At 41.6% G+C, this 23,354-nt stretch overlaps 1 protein-coding gene across 1 annotated transcript in view; it reads right to left on the bottom strand.

Annotated features, from left to right (window-relative positions):
* The window catches only part of KIF5C (kinesin family member 5C), a 143,348-nt gene that overhangs the window by 60,106 nt on the left and 59,888 nt on the right, over nt 1–23,354 (bottom strand). Inside the window, 7 exon segments of the mRNA XM_033111683.1 lie at nt 10,429–10,577; nt 10,955–11,059; nt 14,301–14,425; nt 18,041–18,128; nt 18,801–18,856; nt 19,128–19,176; nt 22,925–23,029. Of these exon segments, the coding sequence (XP_032967574.1) occupies nt 10,429–10,577; nt 10,955–11,059; nt 14,301–14,425; nt 18,041–18,128; nt 18,801–18,856; nt 19,128–19,176; nt 22,925–23,029 (677 nt within the window).

The following is a 23,354-nucleotide window of genomic DNA, read 5'->3' on the forward strand; positions in this document are numbered from 1 at the left end:
AAGACTCCACTTAAGAATGAGTATAATTCTCCCTCGTTCACTGCAGCTTGAGGCTGCTGTCCCCAGAAATGCTTCAACTAATTTTTCACATGGCAGCAATTTTATCAACACTTTGAAGTCCATGCTAGCTTGACACTCGCCCCTCGCCTGCTACCATCCTCAGGCAGCGTCATGGATGTTTCTCAGATACAAACACAAACACTGCAGCATCCGATACCAACTTAGTCAGGAAGCGAAAAACACCCCGTGGCTAAAAATGCCTGTGGGCATTGAAGGGTACACTTTGAGGCTACAGATTTTACTTTTTACATCATAAAGAGTCTCTTGATGACTTCTAATGATACTAGAAAGAGAAAAACACAGTTTCTATGCTGTACTCAGGCAAGTTTAGCCAGAAGTACATTTTTGTGAGCAGAACGAGCAAGGTTATCACTGGTGAAACTGGTGAGCAGAACGAGCAAGGTTATCACTGGTCCTCATTCTCAAAGCTCTTTAAAGCTGTCCAGGAAATTGTTTTTCTTCCACTTCTGTAGTAACTAGGGTCCCGGCAGGAAACAGAGAGCCAGCTCAAATTGTATAATTTGGGAAGAGTTTAACAAAGGTATGGGAAGGGTATTGGGAAATAACAAGAGATAAGGCGTACCCCACATTAGTGATGGGAGCAGCCATTACCACCCTTAGGCTGAGAGCACCCAGAGGGAGGGAGCTAAAAAAGAAGGATGCCCAAGGGGAGTGCTAACAGCCTTTAGTCCAGGAACCCAGCCAACCCAAAGTGACCCTGCAGGGGAAAAGCCAAGAAAGTAATACCCTGACCTCACTCTCTTCCCTTCTTCTCATCTCCTGCCCGTGTTCCACCCCAACTGGTCAAACTTAACTGGAAACCAGAGGCAAGAGAGCCCACTGTAGTTGTCCAAACTGGTCCCTGTCCCAGGGCCCAGAGCAGAGCAGGGATGGTATTCAAATGATCCAGAAGAATGATCCAGGGGGAGAAAATACAGTCCAACTCCTATTTGGAACTCAGAACAATGTTGGGAAGGCATATCTCGTGCCATTGCCCTAGACTGCAGTCATACCTCTCCAGCCACTAAAGGCAGAATAGGAAGAAATCCCACAACTCTGATAGCGACAGACATTAATCCTCCCAAAATTGCTCTATAGATTTCAAATAGCCTCAGATAAAATCCCAGGAGGTTTGCATGTGGGTATGGAAATTGATAAGCTGATTCTAAAACTTATAATAGAAATGAAAAATAAAAAACAAGAAGGGCAAAGATACTTTTGAAGAACAAAGTTAGAGAATGGAATAGCAACACTGACTATATAATGATAGTGATTAAAACTGATTCCAGAAGCTTTGGAATACAAACAGAATGGACTATCCAGAAAGACACTCAGCTATATAGTCCTCTGCTTTACAACAAAGGGACCCATACAGTGCAGTGGGCAAGGATGGTCGTTTCAATGTGTGGGCCCGGGGGCAAGGGGGGTGACCTTCATCCACTCCCCCAATACCATATACAAAATTTTATTCCAGATAGACCATACACATAAATGTGAAAGGTAAAACAATAAAGCTTCTAGAAGAAACTAGGAGATTATCTTCAAGACCCTGGGGTTAAGGAAAGATTTCTTAAACAAGACATAAAAGAAAAGATACATTTGATTTCATTAAAATTAAGAAAACCTCTCTTCATTAAAAGTCAACATTTAGAAAGTTAAAATATCAGCCACAAAGTGGGAGAAGATATACAGAATACATGTATCTAACAAAGGACTTACCCAGAATAACCCTTATAGATCAATAAGGGAAAAAAAGCAGACGAGCGGTGAAAAAAACGGGCCAAGATTTGAACAGGCACTTCACAAAAGATATGACAAAAACACTTAAAAAAGCGGGGCTTGAGTTCATTAGCCATCAGGGGAATGCAAAATAAAATGACACTGACGTGCCTTTACACCCCTAATAAAATGGCTAAAACTTTTTAAACTGATAATACCAAGTGTTGGTGAGGATGTGCAGAGAATATAACACTCAACTGTTGGAACGCCAACAAAATGGATTACCTGGAGGGAAGGTACATTATTCCAATCATTTTGAAAAACTTTGGTAGTATCTACTAGAGCTGAATATCTCATATCCCGTGAGGAGCAATTCTACTCCTAGGTATACAACTAACAGAAATGAGGACATACGTTCATCAAGCTATAACAACCAATGTCACAGTCACTTCATTTATAATAGCCCCCAAATGAAAACAAATGATATCTCCATCAACAATAGAATGCATACATACATGCTATATTCATACAACGGAATACTATATAGCTATAAAAAATAAAACTATTACACCTAACAAGATAGTGAATTTCAAAGATACAATGCTGCATAAAAGAAGCTTACTGCATGATTTTATTCAAATAAAGGTCATGTTGAGAGAAGTCAGTACGACACGCTTGAGATTTGGGTATTGACTGAGAGGGTGCAAGAGAGAGGCTTCTAAGATACTACGTGGTGCTCATGTGTACACGCATTTGTAAAAATTTACTGAGTTGCACACTTAAGTCTATGTATTTCATTGTATGTATGTTATATTCAAGAAAAATAAGATGTGGAGAGAAATCAAGTGGGACACAAGAATTTCCAGATCATGGAGTAAACGAGAGTTACTAAGAGAGACTGAATTTCTGTGTCTAGAGTTACTTTTAAAAAATTAAACAAATATTCTTTTATCTAAGATGCTGAAACAACCTTGTAAAGTGGAATAAAGAGTGCCTCAGTCTCTCATTCCCATAAGAGAACCAGAATAAAAAGATGTTGAACATCTACAATCTCTTTTGCTTTTAACCATGAACTTTAGGAAAATTTACAAGCTAAAGGAGCCTAATGATTAGGTTCTATCTAATTTTTACCACTCACAAGTCCCTTTCCTCCTGTGTGAATCCTGAGCTCGTTGCCACCAGTGCGGGTTAGGTAGTAATGTTTTTTTTGCTTTGTCACTTTAGAGAGTATCTAAGAGTCTTCCAGCTTTCACTCTTTGCTCTTTTATTTTGGAATTTCCCACATACTTGCTAGCTGTCATCACACTAAAGAGCCTTATTATCTGGACTCTCTGTTCAAACCCTGTGCATCAGCATGGATCCTGGGCACTCAGGACCGCACATGGACATAATTCAGGGACTTGTGGGCACACAGGCGTACACGCGTGCATTTACTGCTCAGCTTGATTCCAAGAGAACTTCAGGTAGCTTGCAAGGAAACTTACCATTGACAGGACAGCACAAATTAAGAAATGTTCTTAAGGCAGGTTTTATCATTTTGTCCAGCTGAAGCTATATAATAATAACGATACCTCTCAGCCCAGTAGTTTTGGGACACTCTCTCCTTGATATAGGACAAGCCAATAATCCACAGGAGCCTTACTGCTCACTCATCATCTTTGTGAGTCAAGGGATCGATCTCACTGTGATAACATTTAATTAACCCAATGTGACCGGATAGAGCACAAAGGAGTACAACAGTACATACCTTAGGTCTTCATTTCCAAAGTCCCTCCGGTTTTTCAACCAGAACCTCCGAGCTCTATACAGAAATGAACGCCTGTTCCACAAGTTAGAACCACAGCAGACCCTGAGCAAAACCCTAACCAAAGGCTACTTAGGGGAAGAACCTTAAGTAATCTTAGGTTTATAACCTAACAGCAAGACCCACTTAGCACAAATGAGCCAATTCGGGAGGGTATAATTATCAGAGTGTCTGTTTTACAGTTTTTCTTTGCTTCAGCTTGCTTCAGAAAGTCAAACACCACTTAAATAATGCAAATCTAGGTTTGCCCCAGATCTGTCTCTTCTCCCCGCAGGGAGGGAGCTAGGACCCAGTTTTTAATAGACCTCAAAGCTAATGAATGTTAGTTAACCACCTTTGGAGAAGGCAGAGGAAGCCCAGCAGACAGAGAGCGGAGGTCACAGTACACCTTCCACCTACACCCCCAAACAGAGACAGTGAAGCCAGAAAAGGATCCTACTAGACATATTCCACTGAAGAGCAGAAGGAGGAAGACGCTGCCTCCCTGTCCTTGAGCATTCTGTTACTTCTTCTTAGTCCCTCGGTCACTGAATTTGCAGTTTACAGAAGCTGATGGCCAGGCTTCTAAGACTGCTGGTGGTGTCGATTCCACCACCCAGGTTAAGCCCCCGTGTGTGATGACACCCTGCAAGCATCTTCATAATTTGGCACTTGAATCAAACCCCAGTTAAAGACAGGAAGTTCTTGAACTACTTGGTTCACATCACTCTGCACCTGATAAATCCCATTTCCACCTATGCCTCCATAATTGCCTAATCTCATACTTTCTGGCCAGTCAGTCCTAAATGACATATAGGCTGTCACTGGAGTTTCTTCTAATTATCTTGGCCTCCCTGGAAGAGCCATGAAGAAGTTCGTCCTTGGTACCTTCCCACCTCTTGGTTTCAGCATTGTCCTTTCCTCTCCAGGTGTTCAGACAGTGCTGGCATTTGAATAAGGAGCTCTAGACAACCACACACCTTCAAGGCCTAGAATAAATCTGCAATGTATGATTCCGCACTGTGAATGGTGTGTGATAGAGAGACTGAGACCCTCCCGCTGTGTGGTGGCAGAAGGGAGTCAAGCATCCGTTCTTCTCTATCAGTCAGGATTCTCCAGATAAACAGAACCAATAGGACAGCTATAGATAAGTGGAGGATGGATGGATGGATGGATAGGTAGGTAGGTAGTTGGTAGATAGATAGATAGATGATAGATAAATGTAAGGTGTATCCTATATGTCATAGAATATATGATAATATGATAATAGGATATCTATCTAAGAACTGGCAAGTCGGGACATCATAGGGCAGGACAGCACTCTGCAAACTCAGGGAGAAATCGACGAGGTAGCCTTGAGGCAGAATTTCTTCTTCTCTGGGAAACCTGTTTCTGCTCATCAGGCCTTCAACTGATTAGATGAGGCCGGCCCATATTATGGAGGGTATTGTACTTTGCTTGTCTTTTAAGGTTTTGTTTTTTTTTAACTGATGAGGTAAGATGGGTTTACAACACGTAAGTTTCAGCTGTGCAACAGTACAACTCAACATCTGTATGCACTATATTGTGCTCACCACCAAATGTCTGGTTTCCATCTGTAACCGTACAGCTGACTCCCTCTACCCTTTCTGTCCTCCCTCCACCACCTTCCCCTCTGGTAACCGCTGACCTTTTGTCTGCCTCTGCATTTGTTTTTTGTTTATGTTTTTTTGTTATTCATTTGTTTTGTCTTTGTTTTATATTTTACTTATGAGTGAAATTGATGTAGGATGTCCCTTAGTGAATGCCAGGTTCCTAGTCTTGTGGTCTTGCGGAGCTGAAGAATGGATACACCGACAAAGAGGCCAAGAGTTGCACAGGAAGATAGTTTATTATAGCAAGCAAAGAGTTACAGCTCCTTAGCGGGAGGGGGTACCCGAAGCTGGGATGCCCACTAGCTAAGGCAGAAAGCTTGTGTTTATATACCTTTATTTCTACCTGGGAGGGGGATATTGCGGTGTGGGTGCCTATGGATACAATGTTTCCCAGACTCGCCCTACTGCTCAGCTTGGGGGAGACCATTGAAACAGCTCAGTTGCCCCAGAGCATGATTGATGAGATTGTTGCGCTGGTACATTTGCCCTGGTACAGGTAAGTTCTATTTTTGTTCGGTTTTTGCTCAGTCTACCAAGGGATTGCTAACTGCCTGATTTCATACTAACTAATCTGCCTCAAAAATCATACAGTATCTGTCTCTTTCCGTCTGACTTATTTCACTTAGCATAATACCTCAAAGACCATCCATGTAGTCACAAACGGCAGGATTTCTAATGTGCTTTTACTTAAAGTCAATTGATGGTAGATGTTAACCACATCTACAAAATACCTTCATAGCAACACCTAGATTAATGTTCGATTAAATTATTGGGTAATATAGCCTAGCCAAACTGACACATAAAACCGCCCTACCTTTTAATCTACTGAGTCCTAGTTTCAAAAAAAAAACAAAAAACAAAAAACAAAACACCTAACCTTCTACAAGGCACCTTCCCATGTCCTAATAAGGCCATTTCCCTGCTCATGAGTGGGGATTGTAGGAGAAATAAAAAGCTTTAAATTTTGTCTTTTGAATAGCTCTGGTCTCCCAAGAAACGTTCAGAAATGACCAATCTGGATGAGAATTTGGCATCTGGTTAAACTTCTGTAATCTATAGTATTTCTCCCTCCAAGAACAAAAATTAACCCTAATGGTGTTTCAGCAACAGGCCTCCCAACAGGGGATGACTTGAGTCTTTCTTCATTTTATGCCAAAAGTGTAGCCAAGCGTCTGCACTGGCCAAAGTACTCCCTCTAGCCCTGCAGGGAACTTTATTATCATGCTCTGGCGACACGAATTTTGCATGCACACCACTCAGGCCCTCGGCTCTGTCTAATCCAGCTGCCACCAGACTGAACATGCGATTTACAAAATAGTGCACATCAGGAAAAGAAGAAAGAGTATTACTTTCCCTAAATTATCAATTCTCCTTCCCCATTCCACATACAAACAAAGCCTTTGAATTATTCATGCTGGATCAATCAAAACTCTTGGTGCCAAAGATGTGCTAATTCAGGCCTTCTCTGAACTGATTGGCCTGCCCCCCTCAGGGCTCCCTTTTCCCTCATTACCACCCCAAATCAAGGTACATTAAATAGGCTTCCAAGATAATTGGGTGATTTGAGCTCACACTTCTGAAACTTATAAATACCCTTTTTGAATAGTGCTGTAAAAGTACTTAGTAATTAAAGACTGAAAAATAAAATGCTGGAAGCCAGAAGGAAAAAAGATCAATGAAAGTGCTCTAATTTGAGTCCCCTATCTCTTACAGCAGGAAGCGTTTGGCTTTCCCACAGAGTCCAGCTTTTTGGCTCTCGGCTGCCTGGAAATTCAAGTGTTGCCTCCGCGACTGGGTTAAAAGCACTTTGAGAACACAGAAAATGGCTTCTACTTCTTTACTAGCACGATGCTGGGCATTCAGGAGAATAAAAGGAACAGGCCTGAACAAATAGAAGAGCCAGAATTCATCACTGAAATCAAAACACAGACAGCGAACTTCTTCCTTTAAATTCCAGTACCTAATGTAGAATCTTGAAGAGCGCTGACTTGGTAGGCTGCCCTCAGGCTCTACCATGTTCCTACTGCTTCAAAAGATACGCTATTGTTTTATTCAGAGCATCAATACAGCAATAGCCTAGCAACAAACAGGGATTTCTTCCTGTCCTTTGGAAGAATTGCGTAGGAATAACTGAGGAATCTCATGCTGCCCTAAGGTTTGACCAGCCCTGCAACAAGAATATAATGAACACTTGTTACATTGAATTTGAGATGTGCCCGGCAGTCTTTTCTGAGTTCAAAGTGCTTAATCTCACTAGCTATCAGATGCCATGTCTAGTCTGATGTTCAAACCCGTGTCTACTGTGTAATTGGGTTCAATGTGTTTACTTGACAATAAAGCAGGTATTGGCCCCATAGAGAAGTCAGATGTCCTTGAAGAACCCATTAACCAACTCGGAGATAGAGGGAAGGTAACAAAACCTCACACATTTCTAATTATAGGCTGGAAAACACACCAGATCTAAACCCAACCAAATTTCTGGACATAAGGGTGTCATAGTTCAGCAAATGCCCTAACGTTCTACGGAATCCTACACAATAGGCAGTAGATTCATCTGTTCCTTCATTTGGTAAGCATTTATTTATTGGCCACTTACTGTGTACTAGTTGTGCTGGGTGCTTGTTGGGACGACTGATGCCAATGATAAATGGAGTCCCTACCCTCAGAGAGCCCAGTATCTAGATGATGCCAATAAAAGACGATAGAACAACCTATCTCGTTTGCAAATATAATTGCCATACTTTTCATTTCCGGGAACCCCAAAATATCAGCAGTATTTCTTTAATCATTCAGTCCGGAAACTTAATTCTAATTCTACTTCAGTCCATCCTGTTCCTTATATTCCAGTCCTATCCTGTAAGTTACATTGCATTCCGTCCAGTCCCATCCATGACTGCGACTCTCCCAAGCTTCAGTACATCAGATGGGTGAAGACTGTTGAAGATGGAGGGAGAGGGGAACTTGTAATCACTGAATGCCTATTATATGCCAGCCTTTGTGCGGAGTCAAAATCCAAGCAACTCATTTAATACTCCCAACAATTCTCAAAAGTAGGCATTGTTATGTTTCCTCCTCCAGGCAAGGAGAATGAGGCTCAGAGAGAGGTAAACGAGAGAGAGACAGAGACAGAGACAGAGAGAGAGAGAATGGGTCAGGACAGAGCCTAGCATCAGAACTGCCTGCGTGCAAAAGACTGTGCGTCAAATAATACCATCTCCATTCCATGACACCCTCCATGGTCAGCCATTTACTGTGTGGTCTCAGGTACATTGCTGACTGGCTTTGAGCCTAAGCCTCAATTTCATCCTCTGTGCAAAGCTGAGAGAATGCCTACCTGATAGAATTCCTATGAGGATTGTGACGTGCCTGGCCCACACCAGGCCCTAAAAGCACATGCTAGTGATAATGATGATGGTGACAACTGCCTCACCAATATCACAAGAGAGAAAATAATCATTTGGACTTACGCCTAAAACTCCTCCTACAGACAGCTGCAAACACACACTCACAGCAGTAACCCTGACACAGCCCCGTACCCCAGGATGACTCTGGTTTGCAAAGATTCCGATGATTTTTGCTTTGCAGGTAAGGGTTTGTTTTTAAAGAGATGTTTCTTTTATAAATGCATTTGTTGCTTTGTTTTCTCAAACATGTCATCAGAGGGAACTATTAAAGCTTAAGTGTAAGAAACCAGGGATCAGTGGTTAGAGCACTGGGCTCCTAATGCCGAGGTCGCCGGTTCGATTCCCACATGGGCCAGTGAGCTGCGCCCTCCACAACTAGATTGAAGACAACCACTTGACATGGAGCCAATGGGTCCTGGAAAAACACAGTGTTCCCCAATATTCCCCAATTTAAAAAAAAAGGAAGAAAGAAAAAGAAACCAGGAGAACGAAGCAGGCAAGATGATCAGCACAGTCTTCTGTTTCCCATATGCAGATACTGATTTATAGGGACCCTTGAAAAAGGAGGTGTTATCCCATTGCAACGCACTGACCTAAGCATTTAGCTAATCAAGGAAGTGATTTGAGAGGAAGTAAAGGACCCAAATCCAGTTTAAAAGATGTATTAGTTCTACAACATTTCAGTGTAATTATTATTTATTTAGACATCCCACAGGTGCCACGACTGCGTAAAATTCTATGTTCTGTTCAGGGCTTAGGAAATGACTGGGGTTTAATGCAGTTTAAACAAGCCACACAATTTCCCATACAGAACGCCCACCCCTATCTGTCCTTTCTCTTGGCATCTTAAATTATTTCTCAGGCCTAAGCCCCCAGGAGGAAGACAGGGATCGCTCTGTGCATCCATTTACAAATGAGGCCGCTGAGGCCAACAGGGAACTGGCCACTTGTCTAAAGATCTCACAATTGTTCAGAAATGAAGGGAATGATGGCAGTAGAATCCCTATCTCCCAACCTCAGGTCTGGGCTCATATCGCCCAAATCCAGAGCACACAATCACTCCAGGAACTAGCACCTGAGGTACATGCTGAGAGGGTGGCGCTAAACACCTGAAATGGGGACCAAGACTGAAGGAGGTTAGGCCTTGGCCAACAGGGGAGGGGCGGGCAAGAAAGGAGAGCAAGGTCTGAACAAACCCACGCACGAGAATGATGCTGTTTTAGGATTACTATAGTGCCTGCTGCCCACCTAGTAACACTTCTCAGACATCTAGGAAACCTCATTGGGACATTCTGAAGGTGAGAAGATGGCTGCCATCTTTTCCTCAACCTACATTCCGTACCTCCTACCCCCGGGGTTAGTATGAGGATTCCTTTCCCCCATTTTAATATTTATGTCACAACTCTACATTCATCTTAGTTTCTGGCTGTTCTATCAGCACCTTTGCAATGGATCCCAAATATTGGTGCTAAAGGTAGTTACCAGTTTTGAGTTGTATACACTTGAAATCCTGTGAACATGAGTCAGACTTACAATAATTCCATGAGGAACAAAAGTAACATTCCACTGAATTATCAACAATCACATCTATAGTAAGTTTGAGTGATTTTTTTTTTTTAACATCATCCCATGGACTGGCATATTCCTGCCCATTATTTTAAAACACGATTTTTCCTTTGGCCTCAATAAATGACGCCTCAAGTTTACAGATCACCTGTTAGTATCAGGCTGCTTGCCCCCTCACTCTTATTCCTTTCTGACACTAGCTCCTCGCCACTGAGTCCTAACACCTAAGCTCAGAGCACGGGTAAGGACAGACCACACCCACCTTTGTCCAAACATCAGCGTTGACTTAGTCTCGGCTTCATTGAAGACAGAGGGAGAACAGCAAATGACAATGGTCGTTCTACAGTTCCCACCCAAAGAGTCCTGAAGAATCCGAGTCATCTTGCTGTCCCGGTATGGCACGTGTGTTTTCTATTTAGGAAAAGAAAAAGTATTGGCTGCTACAGCCCATTCAAAAGACAAAACACAGAGGCAAGCAAGTTAGTGATGGGGACACTGGGCTTAGAAACACGTGTAAAACATGAATTTGTTGCCTGGTCTTTGGATCTTGCCAAAGTTTAGAATGCCCCTTCTGGGACCCGGGTCACAGGTAATTAGCATCAGCATTCACACATTCTAATGGACTAGAACTCCCAGCAAGCAGGGTGTCCACAGCCAGGATTCCCTCTGTCCCATTCCAAACAAAAACAAGCCAATCTCTGGGGTGTGTGGCAAAGAGAGGACACACAGACCCCAAAAAAGGCAACTTCTTGTAATATCATTTAATAGATGGGGACAGGATCACTTACTGTCCCTTCTGCCAGGGCAGAGATCACGTTTCCAAGAGCAGACAAAGACTTATTGATATTTTTAGCTTCGTCGAGAACAGCTCCCTCGGCACCAGTTTTGCTGACCTACGAGAGAGAAGAGAAAGCAGTGAGCTGCACAGGACAGCAGAAGCACAGAGCAAAAAACTCCAATTCACAGGAGGGCAAGAGTGCAGGGGGTGGGGGGACGTGAATCCTCCTGGAATGCAACGGAAAAGAAAAGTAAGTAAGAATCACATTGATAAAACCCTCCCTCGTGCCTGAGGCTGGGAATTTGTTCTCTCTTGTTGTCATTTTCCTCTCAATTAGGTTTTAGGGGAATGGCTGAAATGCCTCAAGTGGCAAAGCTGCAGATGCTTCCCCGGGGGACATCCATCCAGGAAAAGCAGGCTTTAAAAGGCTGAGGCCGGGACACTGAACCACAGTCTCCACTAGGGAGGGAACCCAAGGGGAAGCTTGGAGAGAAAACGCTGTCCTGGCCACAGTGAGTAGACATACCAAGAAAGGGTCAACTATGAGGAAAACTTCAGGAAACTTCAGGAAAAGGACAAGAGGGGGTGGGGTGGTCATCCAGACTGCTCCTACTTACCCATAGCAAGTAAAAAAGGAACAACTATCCAAAAGGAAAGATACTTTTTTTTTTGGGGGGGTTGTCATTAGCACCTAACTTTAATTAAAATTAATAGTTTAGATGAAGAATTAGAAGTGTTTAAAAATCAACTTCTGAAAAAAAATCACATTAACATAAAGGTAATAAAACAGAAGGGCAGAAGTCCAAACGAGGTGCAACTTGGATGAAATATACTGCGTTCGGGGGTGCATAATATAATACGTAGGCCACCCAAGGCCAGGAGGGGGAAACAAGCAAAGAGGACAAACCCCCAGATAGCATTTCTTCTGGATTCCAAACTCTCCAGTGGCCTCAAAAATATTTACCATTTTCGAAACATTCAACCAAAGCTCTTTATAAAAATGGCTCCTGTGTCTTCGACATTTTTAGTGTAGGCATGGAAAGTCAAGAAAATGTATACTATTACATCGTGAAATTTATTTTTTTCCTCTGCAGCCAGAGGGAGCACGCACAGTTCCTTCTCTGCTGTGTTATTACTGGTAATTCCATATTTACAATACTTGCTGTAGGGAGAGAGCAATTTATAGGCGCTAGAAAAAAGGGGAACTCAACATGATTCATAGCTCTGCTGACTGGACAAACGACACAGAGTAAGCAGCTGCTCTCTAAAGAAAGGTGAGAAAATCATTTTAAACTGCACAAAGAAGGGTTTAATTATGTATAAAGGAGAAACTCCTAACAATGAAGATGAATGCATGTCCAGGAGAAGGTTTTTTTTCAAATAGGATAGACTCTCATCTCTCCAGGAATTGTGTGTGTGGGTACCTCTGCTTATACATAAGAGAAATAATACAGCTGAGGGACCACAGATAACAACAGTCTGTTCACATGGTGTTGTTTATGTTGCCTTCACATTTGCATGTCTTAACTCCATGAAATATGCAAGACAGGTACAATCACCTTCCTTTTACAAACAAGGAAAATTTAAGCTCCAGAGATGTCAAATTGCCAGCCCAAGGGAAGAACACCACTTAGAGAAGTCGGGGACTAAAGCCCAGAGTTCTGGATCTCTAGATCACCCTGATTCGTTCGTATGGAAACATCTAAGGCAAAGGAAAACAGATACCGTGTTTCCCCAAAAATAAGACCTAGCTGGACAATCAGCTCTAATGCGTCTTTTGGAGCAAAAATTATATTTTATATTATATTATATTATACCTGGTCTTATAGTAAAATTAAGACCAGGTATTATATTACATTATATTATGTTATTATTATATTACATTATATTGTATTATATTATACTACATCTGGTCTTATAGTAAAATAAGACCTGGTCGCATATTAAGTTTTGCTCCAAAAGACGCATTAGAGCTGATTGTGCAGCTAGGTCTTATTTTCGGGGAAAACGGTATGAGCAAAAGAAGCAATGCCTCATAAATATCCTAAGTAAGAACCACCAACACCACAGGGGACTGGCCTCCACTCTGAAGTGCCAGCATTTTTCAGCTGCATTTGGGTCCTAAATGCTCATCCCTGTGCTCTAAAGGGAAAGAGGGCACACTTGTGATGAACGAAGGCTTCTTGTCCAGACCCACACAGCTGGTGAGGCAGCAAAGTGGGACCTGGTTGCCCATGATTAGTCTGGAACTAAGCAATGCTGCTCCGTAATCCCATTCTGGTGAGTATCTGTTTAAGTCAAGTAACAAGCCCATACCAGTAAACGTTTAGATTCCCAACCAAGAACACCCAGATGCTTTTCTGCTCACGGCTTTACAAATGCGTGCAGAACACTCTGAGTCGCCATTCCCTACAGGGATGTTGGTGGCCACAACTTGGCGTCCGGCAACTCAGTAGTGGGGTACAGTCAAGCAGGAATCAATTACACAGTTCGCGAGACTGGTCTAGCTCCAGAGCCAGCTGTGATGGGGACAATCAACCGATGTCAGTGATGACGGGGGCCACGTGCTACTGCGCACATGGACCGGCTCTGTGATGTCGCCAAGTGGGGCAGGCCCCCAAGCCAGACTGTGGCAGCAGGAGCCTCCAGTGGTGCCCCAGAAGTGAGGCTGGAGGGGGCAGGTGGGAGGTCCTGGGAGGCCTGTCTGGTCTGGAGTATGGCCCCAGCCCGTGCCTGGCAGAGCACGGCACAGGATACAGGCCTAACGAGAGCCCTGACACAACCAGAGAAGGAATGAGGCTTGTGGCCAAAACACCGATTACAGGCCACACAGCCTGAAGGAAGTGAGGCTGTCCGTGGGAGACACCATCTCCATGCCCACTGCAGAGAGAAGCGGGGAACACGAGCCGGCCCCAGGTTGCAGGCCTTCTATCAGCAAACACACCCGCAGAGGCAGGACTGCCACATTCCAACACAAAGCCCCTTCCCGGCCTATTTGAGTCAGGAATAACAGAGGGATCTTTCCTTTTCTCAAAGTGCACGTCCCTCTGGCATTTGCAAAGCTGCCTTTGCCAGGCTAAGTTCACACCAACACTTGCCTAATGTCATAATCAGAGCCTATTAGCCATAAAGCAGAGTTGGCATTCAAAGCACCTCCCATGACGCGAAGAGGGAACATCAGGACGAAAAAGAGAGAGTAGGGAGACAAAGGTTAAATTTAATAACATCTTGGCGCAACATCGGAAACTTTAAAAGCTCTTTAAAACCAGGAAATAGAAAGGCATAAAAATTATACCATTGCACAGTAAAGCAAATAACGGGGAAATTATAGGTAATACAAATAAAGAACCAATTACCTTTTCACTCCCAGCCAAATCAACTAGATAAAGCTTCCCACTGAGTTTTTTTTCAGTCTCTACATTCTCTTGTTTAATATTAATCAGGAAGATACTGTGACTTCTAGAGCTGTGTTCATTCATGTCTGAAAAGGAAAATAGTTTACTGCTCTACAAAGAACACATAAAATTTGGTAGCAAGCCTCTCATCTAAAAAAAAAAAAAAATCATGTCTCATAGCTCCATTTCTAAAAGGAAGTCCAGCCAGTTTTTAAAATTATCTGCGGCCACCACTTCTTCTTAAAAAACAATGCTCGTTCTAGAAATGAAAGATTTAAGTGGGAAGGAAATTAATCTAAAATCTTAGTCAGTGGTTGCAGATAGATTGTCTAGCTCTGCCTGAAGCCCCAGCCTCCAACGTCCTCCACCAGCTTGACCCTCTCCTGGAAGAGGTCACAGCCTCTCCCCTGCCTCACTCAGACCCTCAGCCTTTACCATCATGATTAGTACCTGACGAATTCCATCGTCTTCTGTGTGTAAGGCTTACCTGATCAGTAATACCATAAACTTTCTTAAGGACACTTTCTTAATGTCATAATACTTTCTTAAGTATTATGGATTAAGGCATACACTTCTTCTATAATCCATGCTAGGCATATAGAAAGTCTCAAAGATTAAACATGCTCCATTAGGACCGAGTACTGGAAATAAAAATCTTTTGGCACCCCGGTCTTTGTTCACCAGGCAAGCAGAGACCCCAGTGACTATCTTATTCAATCCCTACTAGCGATCATTTCTTAAAACCGTTTTACAAGATTACATGGAAGAAACCCTAAAGGGTCTACAAAACAATGGTAAACTAATAAACAAATTCAGCAAAGTTACAGGATACAAGAGCAACATATAAAAATAAATAGCACTTCTATTTATTAACAATGAACAATCCAAAAAAAGAAATTAAGAAAACAATTACTTTTAAAATAGCAACAAAATGATAAGGTAGTTAGGAATAAACTTAACCAAGGAAACAAAAGACTTATACACTGAAAACTACAAAATGTTGCTTTAAAAAATAAGACACAAATAAATGATAAGACATTGCAATTTCATGGATTGGAAGATTTAAATATTATTAAAATGCCAGTACTACCAAAAGTGATCTACATATAGTTCAGTGTAATCTTTATCAAAATCTCAGTGATGCTTTTCGCAGAAATAGAAAAGTCCATCCTAAAATTCATATGGAATCTCAAGGGACCCCAAATAGCCAAAACAATCTTGAAAAAGAACAAATTTGGAGGTCTCACACTTATTGCTTTCAAAACTTACTACATTGTATATATACTCGTATGTACCACATCTTCTTTATCCATTCATCTATCAATGGACACATAGGTTGCTATGTGCTCTGTGCTAGCACATAGGTTGCTATGAACAGAAGGGCACATAGCTCTTTTCTAACTAGTGTTTTCATTTTCTTTGGATAAATACCCAGAAGTGGAATTGTTGGGCTGCATAGTATATCCATTTTTAGTTTTTTGAGGAATCTCCATCCTGTTTTCCATAGGGACTGCACCAGTCCGAAATCCCACCAACAGTGCACATCCCTTTTCTCCACATCCTCGCCAACACATGTTGTTTGTTGACTTTTTGATAATAGCCTATCTAACTGTTGTGAAGTGGTATCTCATTGTGGTTTCAATTTACATTTTCCTGGTGATTAGTGACGTTGAGCATCTTTTCATGTCTATTGGCCATCTGTATGTCTTCTTTAGAGAAATGTCTTTTCATGTGCTCTGCCCATTTTTCAGTTGGATTGTTTATTTTTTGTTAGTGAGTTGTATGAATTTCTTACATACATATTTTGGATATCAATCCCTTATCATATATATCATTTGTAAAAATACTTGTATCCTTCCATTCAGTGAGTTGACTTTTTGTTTTGTTGAAGATATGATACACACACACACACACACACACACACACACACACACAGGAATATTATGCAGCAATAATAAATGAAATCTTGCCATTTGCTACAACATGGATGGATCTAGACGGTATTATGCTAAGTGAAATAACTCAGGTATAGAAAAACAAATACTGTATGGTTCACTTATATGTGGAATCTGAAAACAAAACAAAAAACAGACTCATAGAAATAGAGACCATAGGAATGGTTACCAGAGTCTTGGGGGAATGGTTAAAAAGGGAAAAAGGAATATAATCAATAATATTGTGATATGTTTGCATGGTGACAAATGATTACTAGAATTAGTGGGGCAAACACATTATAAGGTATAAAATTGTCACATCACTATATTGTACACCTGAAAGTAACATAACCAATATAAGATTGCATACCAACCATACTTAGATACCTAAATAAAATTTAAAAACGTACTGCAAAGCTACAGTAATCAAAACAGCATGGTATTGGTATAAAGGGAGACATATAGACCAACTGAACAGAACAGAGAGACCAGCAATAAACCTTCACGTAATACAGTAAAAAAATTTTCAAGAAGAATGTCAAGACCATTCAATAGGTAAAGGACAGTCTCTTCACCAAAGAGTGTTGAGAAAACTAGATATCTACATGCAAAAGAAAAAAAAAAGCTGGACTCTTACCTTAGGCCATATAGAAAAATTAACTCAAAAAGGATCAAAGACCTAAATGTAAGAGCTAAAGCTATAAAACCTTAGAAGAGAACACAGGGGAAAAGTTTCATGACACTGGATTTGGCAACACAAGCAACAAAAGAAAAAAGTAGATAAATTAGACCTCATCAAAATTAAAAACTTTTGTGTATCAAAGGACACTATCTACAGAGTAAAAAAGCAACTCACAGAATGAGAGAAAATATTTGCAAATCATGTATCTGATATGGGATTGATAGCCATAATATATAAAACAAACTCCTACAAATCAACAACAAAACAAACAACTCAATTAAAAAATGGACAAAGAACTTAGATATTTCTCCAAAAATGTAGAAACAGCCAATTACCACGTGAAAAGATGCTCAACATCGCTAATCGTTAAGGACATGCAAATCAAACCGCACGAAGTATCACTTCATATGAACTCACTCTCATTTCTCTATCTCCCTCTGAATAGAACGGACAGCCCCCCTGCTTTTCATGGAAACTTTGCCATTCTAGTACCATTTGATCTGCTTCCCTGGGATGTGTACACATGCCAAGGAAGGAACCACAGGGTAAACAAGCTGAGTTGAATGTGTTTATTACTAACTCAATATCGGAAAATTTTCAATAAAGCTCCACTCTGTTTTCTGAGTTCCTCCTTGCTTTTCTTTTCCTTGTATACAGAGAGCAGAAATCTAATATGGTTTCTTTCCATGTGTATGACTGGCATATAGAAGTTGTTGGTTTGGATTAAAAAAAAACAAAAAAAAAACCTCAATATTAATATGGTTCAAATAAACACAGAAGCTTATTCTCCCTGGCTGTGGTTGGTTGGTTGATTGGTTGGTAATTTTCCCCCATGTTCAGGCTTAGGCTGTTACCAGCATCCAACGAGTATCACCCAGTATCGCCAAGAGTTCCCTGGCCAGCAGGAGGCGCTGGTTCCCACAACCTGCCTAGACACTCACTGCACATCCCTCGTGTTTGTGTCGCAGGCACTGCTTTCCAACTGCCTTCCCGTTTCCTCAGGACCTCATTACTCACCCTTCCTGGTGAGTAGGCAGACACCTGCATCCTAAATTAGAGGGAAGGAAACACCACACCGTGCTTACTTGTTACGGCCACGTGTCGGTTTGCCTTGCCTTCATCTATTACATCCATGACTTCCTCGGGGCTGGACACAAACCTCTCGGTGCACCCCTGCCAAGAGAGTCAGTTCAGATTCACCATTAAAAAACTGAAAAGCAACAATATCTTGAAACAGCTAAACATATTCCCATTTCTCTTCTAGATGTGCAGATCAAGAGAAAGGCTGCAATGTCGATCCAACAACGTTTCCTCCTTGCCTAAGGCTTGAATTCTACATTAAAAAGAAGTCTGAGCATCCCCTAGGAAACCCCAAAGTAAACCAGAAAAGAAAGGCCGGTTTCCCTAGATTTTTGAATACATAATCAAACTCGGCAGCAATGCAGGCAGAAATAAAGAAAATCAATGACAGATAAAGAAGTGGATGAAGTTTTGCTTTGCTTTCCATTTCCAACTTTAATTAGACACTTTGAAGTACTGTAATAGGCTTCCCCGAACAGCAAGGTATAAACAGTTAGACTCAATACCAAAGCCTCTTTAAATGTGAATGATAAATGTTTGCTCATTTCTGCACGTCTTACCTCACATGATTAAACATCTGTGATACATTCACATAGAGATATGATTGTAGATATTAAATGTCTATTTTTTTAACCAGATGAATTACAAATATAAGGAACATGATTAAATATCTCTATGTACTTTATATGGGCATCACATGTAATAATTATTATGACAGTGAATGGAGAGAAATAAGTTGCATCATCAGTCACGTTTTCCTCATACCTTTACATACGGAACTCTGTTTTTATCTTCATGAACGGCCAAATTTGTCTTGGATACTACAGAGATGATAATGGCATGCAAAGAAGAAAAGAAAAGTTAAAGACCCTGTACTGGAGGAAAAAACAGAAATTGTTACAGAAGATAAGCAAATCTAATCTCTTTGCAATATGCAAGTTTAAGCCTTGGCCGAGAATAAGCAGACAGCCTGAAGGCAAGAGAACATCTCTATAAATCTTTATTAATTCCTTAAGAAGGGCTTTAAATCATTTCAACCTCCCTGGACTTTAGTTACAGAACAAATAAAGGACAAACATTCAGGTTACTCACCATCGAGTAAATCCCTGATTTTGTCCAAGTAAATCTCAAAATAGGAAACCTGTTAAAAGCAAACTGAGTTTGAAACAGAAATGCCACACGATATTACAAAAATATCATTATTAGAACTTACTAAAGCTTTTGGCATGCATTAGCTAAGAAGAGTAACAGGAAGGGGTCCAAAGTGAAGATTCAAAGTCCTAGAGTGAAGAGCCCCAGCCCACACTCTGCATCCTGCTTCCTGCTTCGTCAATTTGCTCCATGGTCCCAGCTCAGTGTGGGCCACTCTCTGTCCCCACACGTCACAGCTCCCTGTGGTTCAATTCAGGTGTTATTTACATCATGTGCTAGACAGCCACTTACAGGAAGACTCTAGCTTTTACCTTCGATGAGCACCAAGCAAACTTCTAGGTATGACATCAGCTAGAAAAGGAAACATCCTTTGCAAGTAATTGTCAAAAATCAGTAGCCCTCATCTTCTGCATGATATTGACAGCCTGAGCAGACCAGGGTGGGAGAGTGGTCCAAACATTCGTGTGGGGGAAGAAGTGGGGAGGGGGGTAAAAGCAGTTTGCTGAGAACTACAAGGGCTCGGCAAGGTAACTATGAGAAAAATCATGGTGGCAGGCTTTGGGGGAGTCCAGAAAGATTTAAACAAAATGTGATTTAATGAAAGACAATTAAAGTGTGAGGGAAAGAAAGCCTTCCGATGAATTATTCTCGAACCTCAGCCCCAGGACCGCCTACGTCAACATCTCCCCTAGCATGTGTTTAAACTGCAGAGCCCTGAACCCGACTGCAGTCCTACTGAAACAGAATCTCCAAGAATAGGGCCTAGGAAACTGCTTCTAAAATCCCCAGGTGATTCACAGGCTAGCTAACCTCAGAGAACAACTTGAATGAGATGTGCTCTTGAAAACTGAACCAAGATCCTAGGTAGGCCTCAATTTTCCCATCTGTCAAACGAAGCCTTTAGACTTGACGTCCAAAATCCCCTCTAGGATTCTGCATTCTGTCTACACCTGCCTTCTGCCTCCCAGATCAAATTTTCTCTCCTTATGTCGATGGGTTTTTTTTTTTTGGAAATATAAACAAAGGAATGGACAGAAAAGTCGGAAAAAAGTAGTTATAAAGTTGGGATGTGACTACACGTGAAACCTCGTCTCCACATCCCAGCTCTGGACCAGCCCTGCCTCTAGTTGGGGCAGCAAGTGAAGACTCTTGGCACTGGTCCTAACCCGATTCAGCCCTGGTTCGTTACCTTTTGTCTGCATCTCAGTCTGGAATCTCCTGACTTCCTAGTTTCTCTGAGATTTGGGGTTCCAGCTTCGATCCCTGGAGTCTGTAGCTGGGAATCCCCACCATGTCGCCTGTCTTCCTAACCACCTCTGTCCGCTTGAATGCGAAACTCCCCTGTCACTGAGCCTCATATGCCATAGACACAGCTACCCAACCTTCGAAAGCCCCATTGCTTCTGTTCCCGGAATCCTACAGACGTGTTTGGCCTCTAATCTTAGTCAGCTCTCTCTAACCCAGCCCTTCCTGCAGCCAACTTAACCCTGGCTCCAACTCATCCTATGTGTTCCAGAATTGTCTGGTTTTCATTAAGACTTTTCTGTTATCTTTGAGATCTTACACATGCGCCCTTATTTCCATAGATTACAGAGAAAAATAACGACATCTAAAAAGCAGTCACGAATCAGATATTCGCAAATCTGGCCATTAGAATGCTGTCCACATTTAATAAAAGTAGAAAGAGAATTCTGATTTGTTCATTTCTCTTTACCACAGCAATTACTGGCTGCTTTTCGTGGCGGTTTGATTTTGCTATTTTTGTCACTTCAAGTACTTTGTGAGGCCAGGTAAGAGAAAAACAAATAAGCATTGCTTGGCATTAAGAAATAGTATGTTCAGAAATAATGTGTAAAACCTCTGCGGGACCCACTTGAAGGAACAGATCTTCAACATTGCCTGAATCAAGACTCTTTCTTGATTAGGCCTGTCACTACTCAGTACAAAGTACGAAGTAGTCAATAATAGCTAACTTGCCCACTTAACGATTATTATTTACGAAAGAGGAAAGCATAACTACAAATGCAGCTTTTAGGGAAACTAGACTGTAAAATTTAGCCCTAGGGACGCGGGTGTTCCTCCTGCTGGGCTGTTTTCATCTTAGTACGATTGTAATACAAGACCCTGTTTTGAGGGCAGTAATTGGTTTAACATCTTACTCCAGGATTATCCCATAAGTAGTTTGAGATATTTAAATACAAACAGCCTTAAAGATGCACTAAGCTCCTAAATCTTGATCCCATCAAAGCAACAAGCTTCTGTATCCTTAGATATAAAGAACCCTGGCAAGAAGCTGCTTTAGCCAACTATGAGAACAGTAAGGAAAAAGATCTGCCAATTTACAATTGGGCAAACAGTCATTGCCTTGGTTTTATATACTTAAGGAAACGTATGTATTAACAGAAATAAGTAAGGGGAGAGTTTAATATAATGGAAAAGGTACTGCGTGTAGGGTTGGTCAGATCAGGAGTTTAATCTCATCTCTGCCAATGATTTGTAACGTACTCTGGCCCTCTGGACCTATTATGGCTTTGAACTTCCGTTTCCTCATCTCTAAAATGGTGGGCCAAGTGCAGTAAGTCCCACCCTTCAAGGGTGATCTCAGCCTCTTGGCTGATCTGGCCCACTCCACATCTTCTCAGAACTGCCCCTTTCTCCTCCCCACCCCATTAATTCCATTCCTAGTCAGCCATGTGCATCCTAGACCCAGCTAATCAGAGCTGGGGGATCACCTACAGTAGGCTGGGCCAGGGAACCCCTTCCCTGGGGAATCAGGAATTGGAAATAGGGGAATGTGGAGCAGGAGCTGACATCGGGCGCCTCCCCCCAACAACAACAACAAAGAAATAAAGCAAGAAGGCAGAAATGCAGAGACAATAATTGGTATGGAGTTTCTTTTGGGGTAATAAAAATGTTCTAGAATTAGATAGTAATCATGGTTATCCGATTTTGGAAAGGATTAAAAACCATCAACTGTATACTTCAAAGGGTGAATATTATAGTATCTGAATTATACCTCTATTTTTTTAGGTTAAAAAGGAAACGTAGGACCTGGATTTCTCACTTCTCCACAACCCCTCCCCCTTAAGCCTGCTATCAGATTCTGGATCTCATAACTTCCTCTATTTGCCTAAACAAGTGGCTTTCAGTCACATGCAAACAAAGAAGTTCTAATGAGTATACCCCTAATACCAACAATTATGAATTTAAGCCAGAACATAGGTTCTGGTTGTTAAAAAAACAGGTCCGCAGTCAAACTGGGTAATGTAATATATTCCATGTTCCCTTTGCATAATCGTATTATACAATAGTATACGGAAGCTCGTGATAAACTTAATATTGTTCAACAAAGCATTTTCCCAGCTTATTTGGCCACATAAGCATTTTCCTTGGTGCCCACCTATTAATAATATGAGAGACTGTGTTCCATGAAACACACTTTAGGCAAACGCAGTCATTCCGTCTTATCTACAGAAATCTACACAGTAAAGGGTAGAAGTCAGGCAAGTATCAAGATGATTTCATTCTAAAGAGGATTTTTACTTTATATTTCAAGCAAACCATCCAGACAGCTAAGTATTACCTTAATCATTAAACAAAAAATACGGTTCTACTTACCACAGTAATATCATTTAAATTAGACAAGATCATCTTTCACATGTATAAAATAAGAGGAAAGCTAAGAAATATAATTTTGGACCCCGTTTCTTTCTTGGGTCTCCATCAATGGCACTGACCTTGATGTGAAACTCCAGGTTTTCATCCATGGAATAGATATGGTCAAAGATGTCGTGTGCGATCCTTGGGATGATCCCCATGAGTTGAGGGTCATGCAGCTTCCCCTAGTGGGTGAGAAACACAAACACAGGTGCTGAAGAGTGTGGGAAACACGTGAGAGAGAGAAGGAACCACACCTGGGTTTTCTTAAACAGAACTCCGTGGAACAGGAGCACCACACACACACAGGCTGTCTGCTCCCTTGGAGATCTACCTGACAGGCCAACAGGCCAAAAGTCAGCAGAATAACTCAACCCAAGAGAGAAGAGCTTGTCCTGTCAGGGGCTGAAGACCCACAATATTCCTTCTTGCTGCCACTTGGGAAAACAATTCAGAGTGTATGTGAGTGTGTGGGGAGGTAGGAAGGAGGGAAAAGGACTGAGAATATAT

Source organism: Rhinolophus ferrumequinum, chromosome 8 (assembly GCF_004115265.2).
Source record: "Rhinolophus ferrumequinum isolate MPI-CBG mRhiFer1 chromosome 8, mRhiFer1_v1.p, whole genome shotgun sequence".
Taxonomy (NCBI): domain Eukaryota; kingdom Metazoa; phylum Chordata; class Mammalia; order Chiroptera; family Rhinolophidae; genus Rhinolophus; species Rhinolophus ferrumequinum.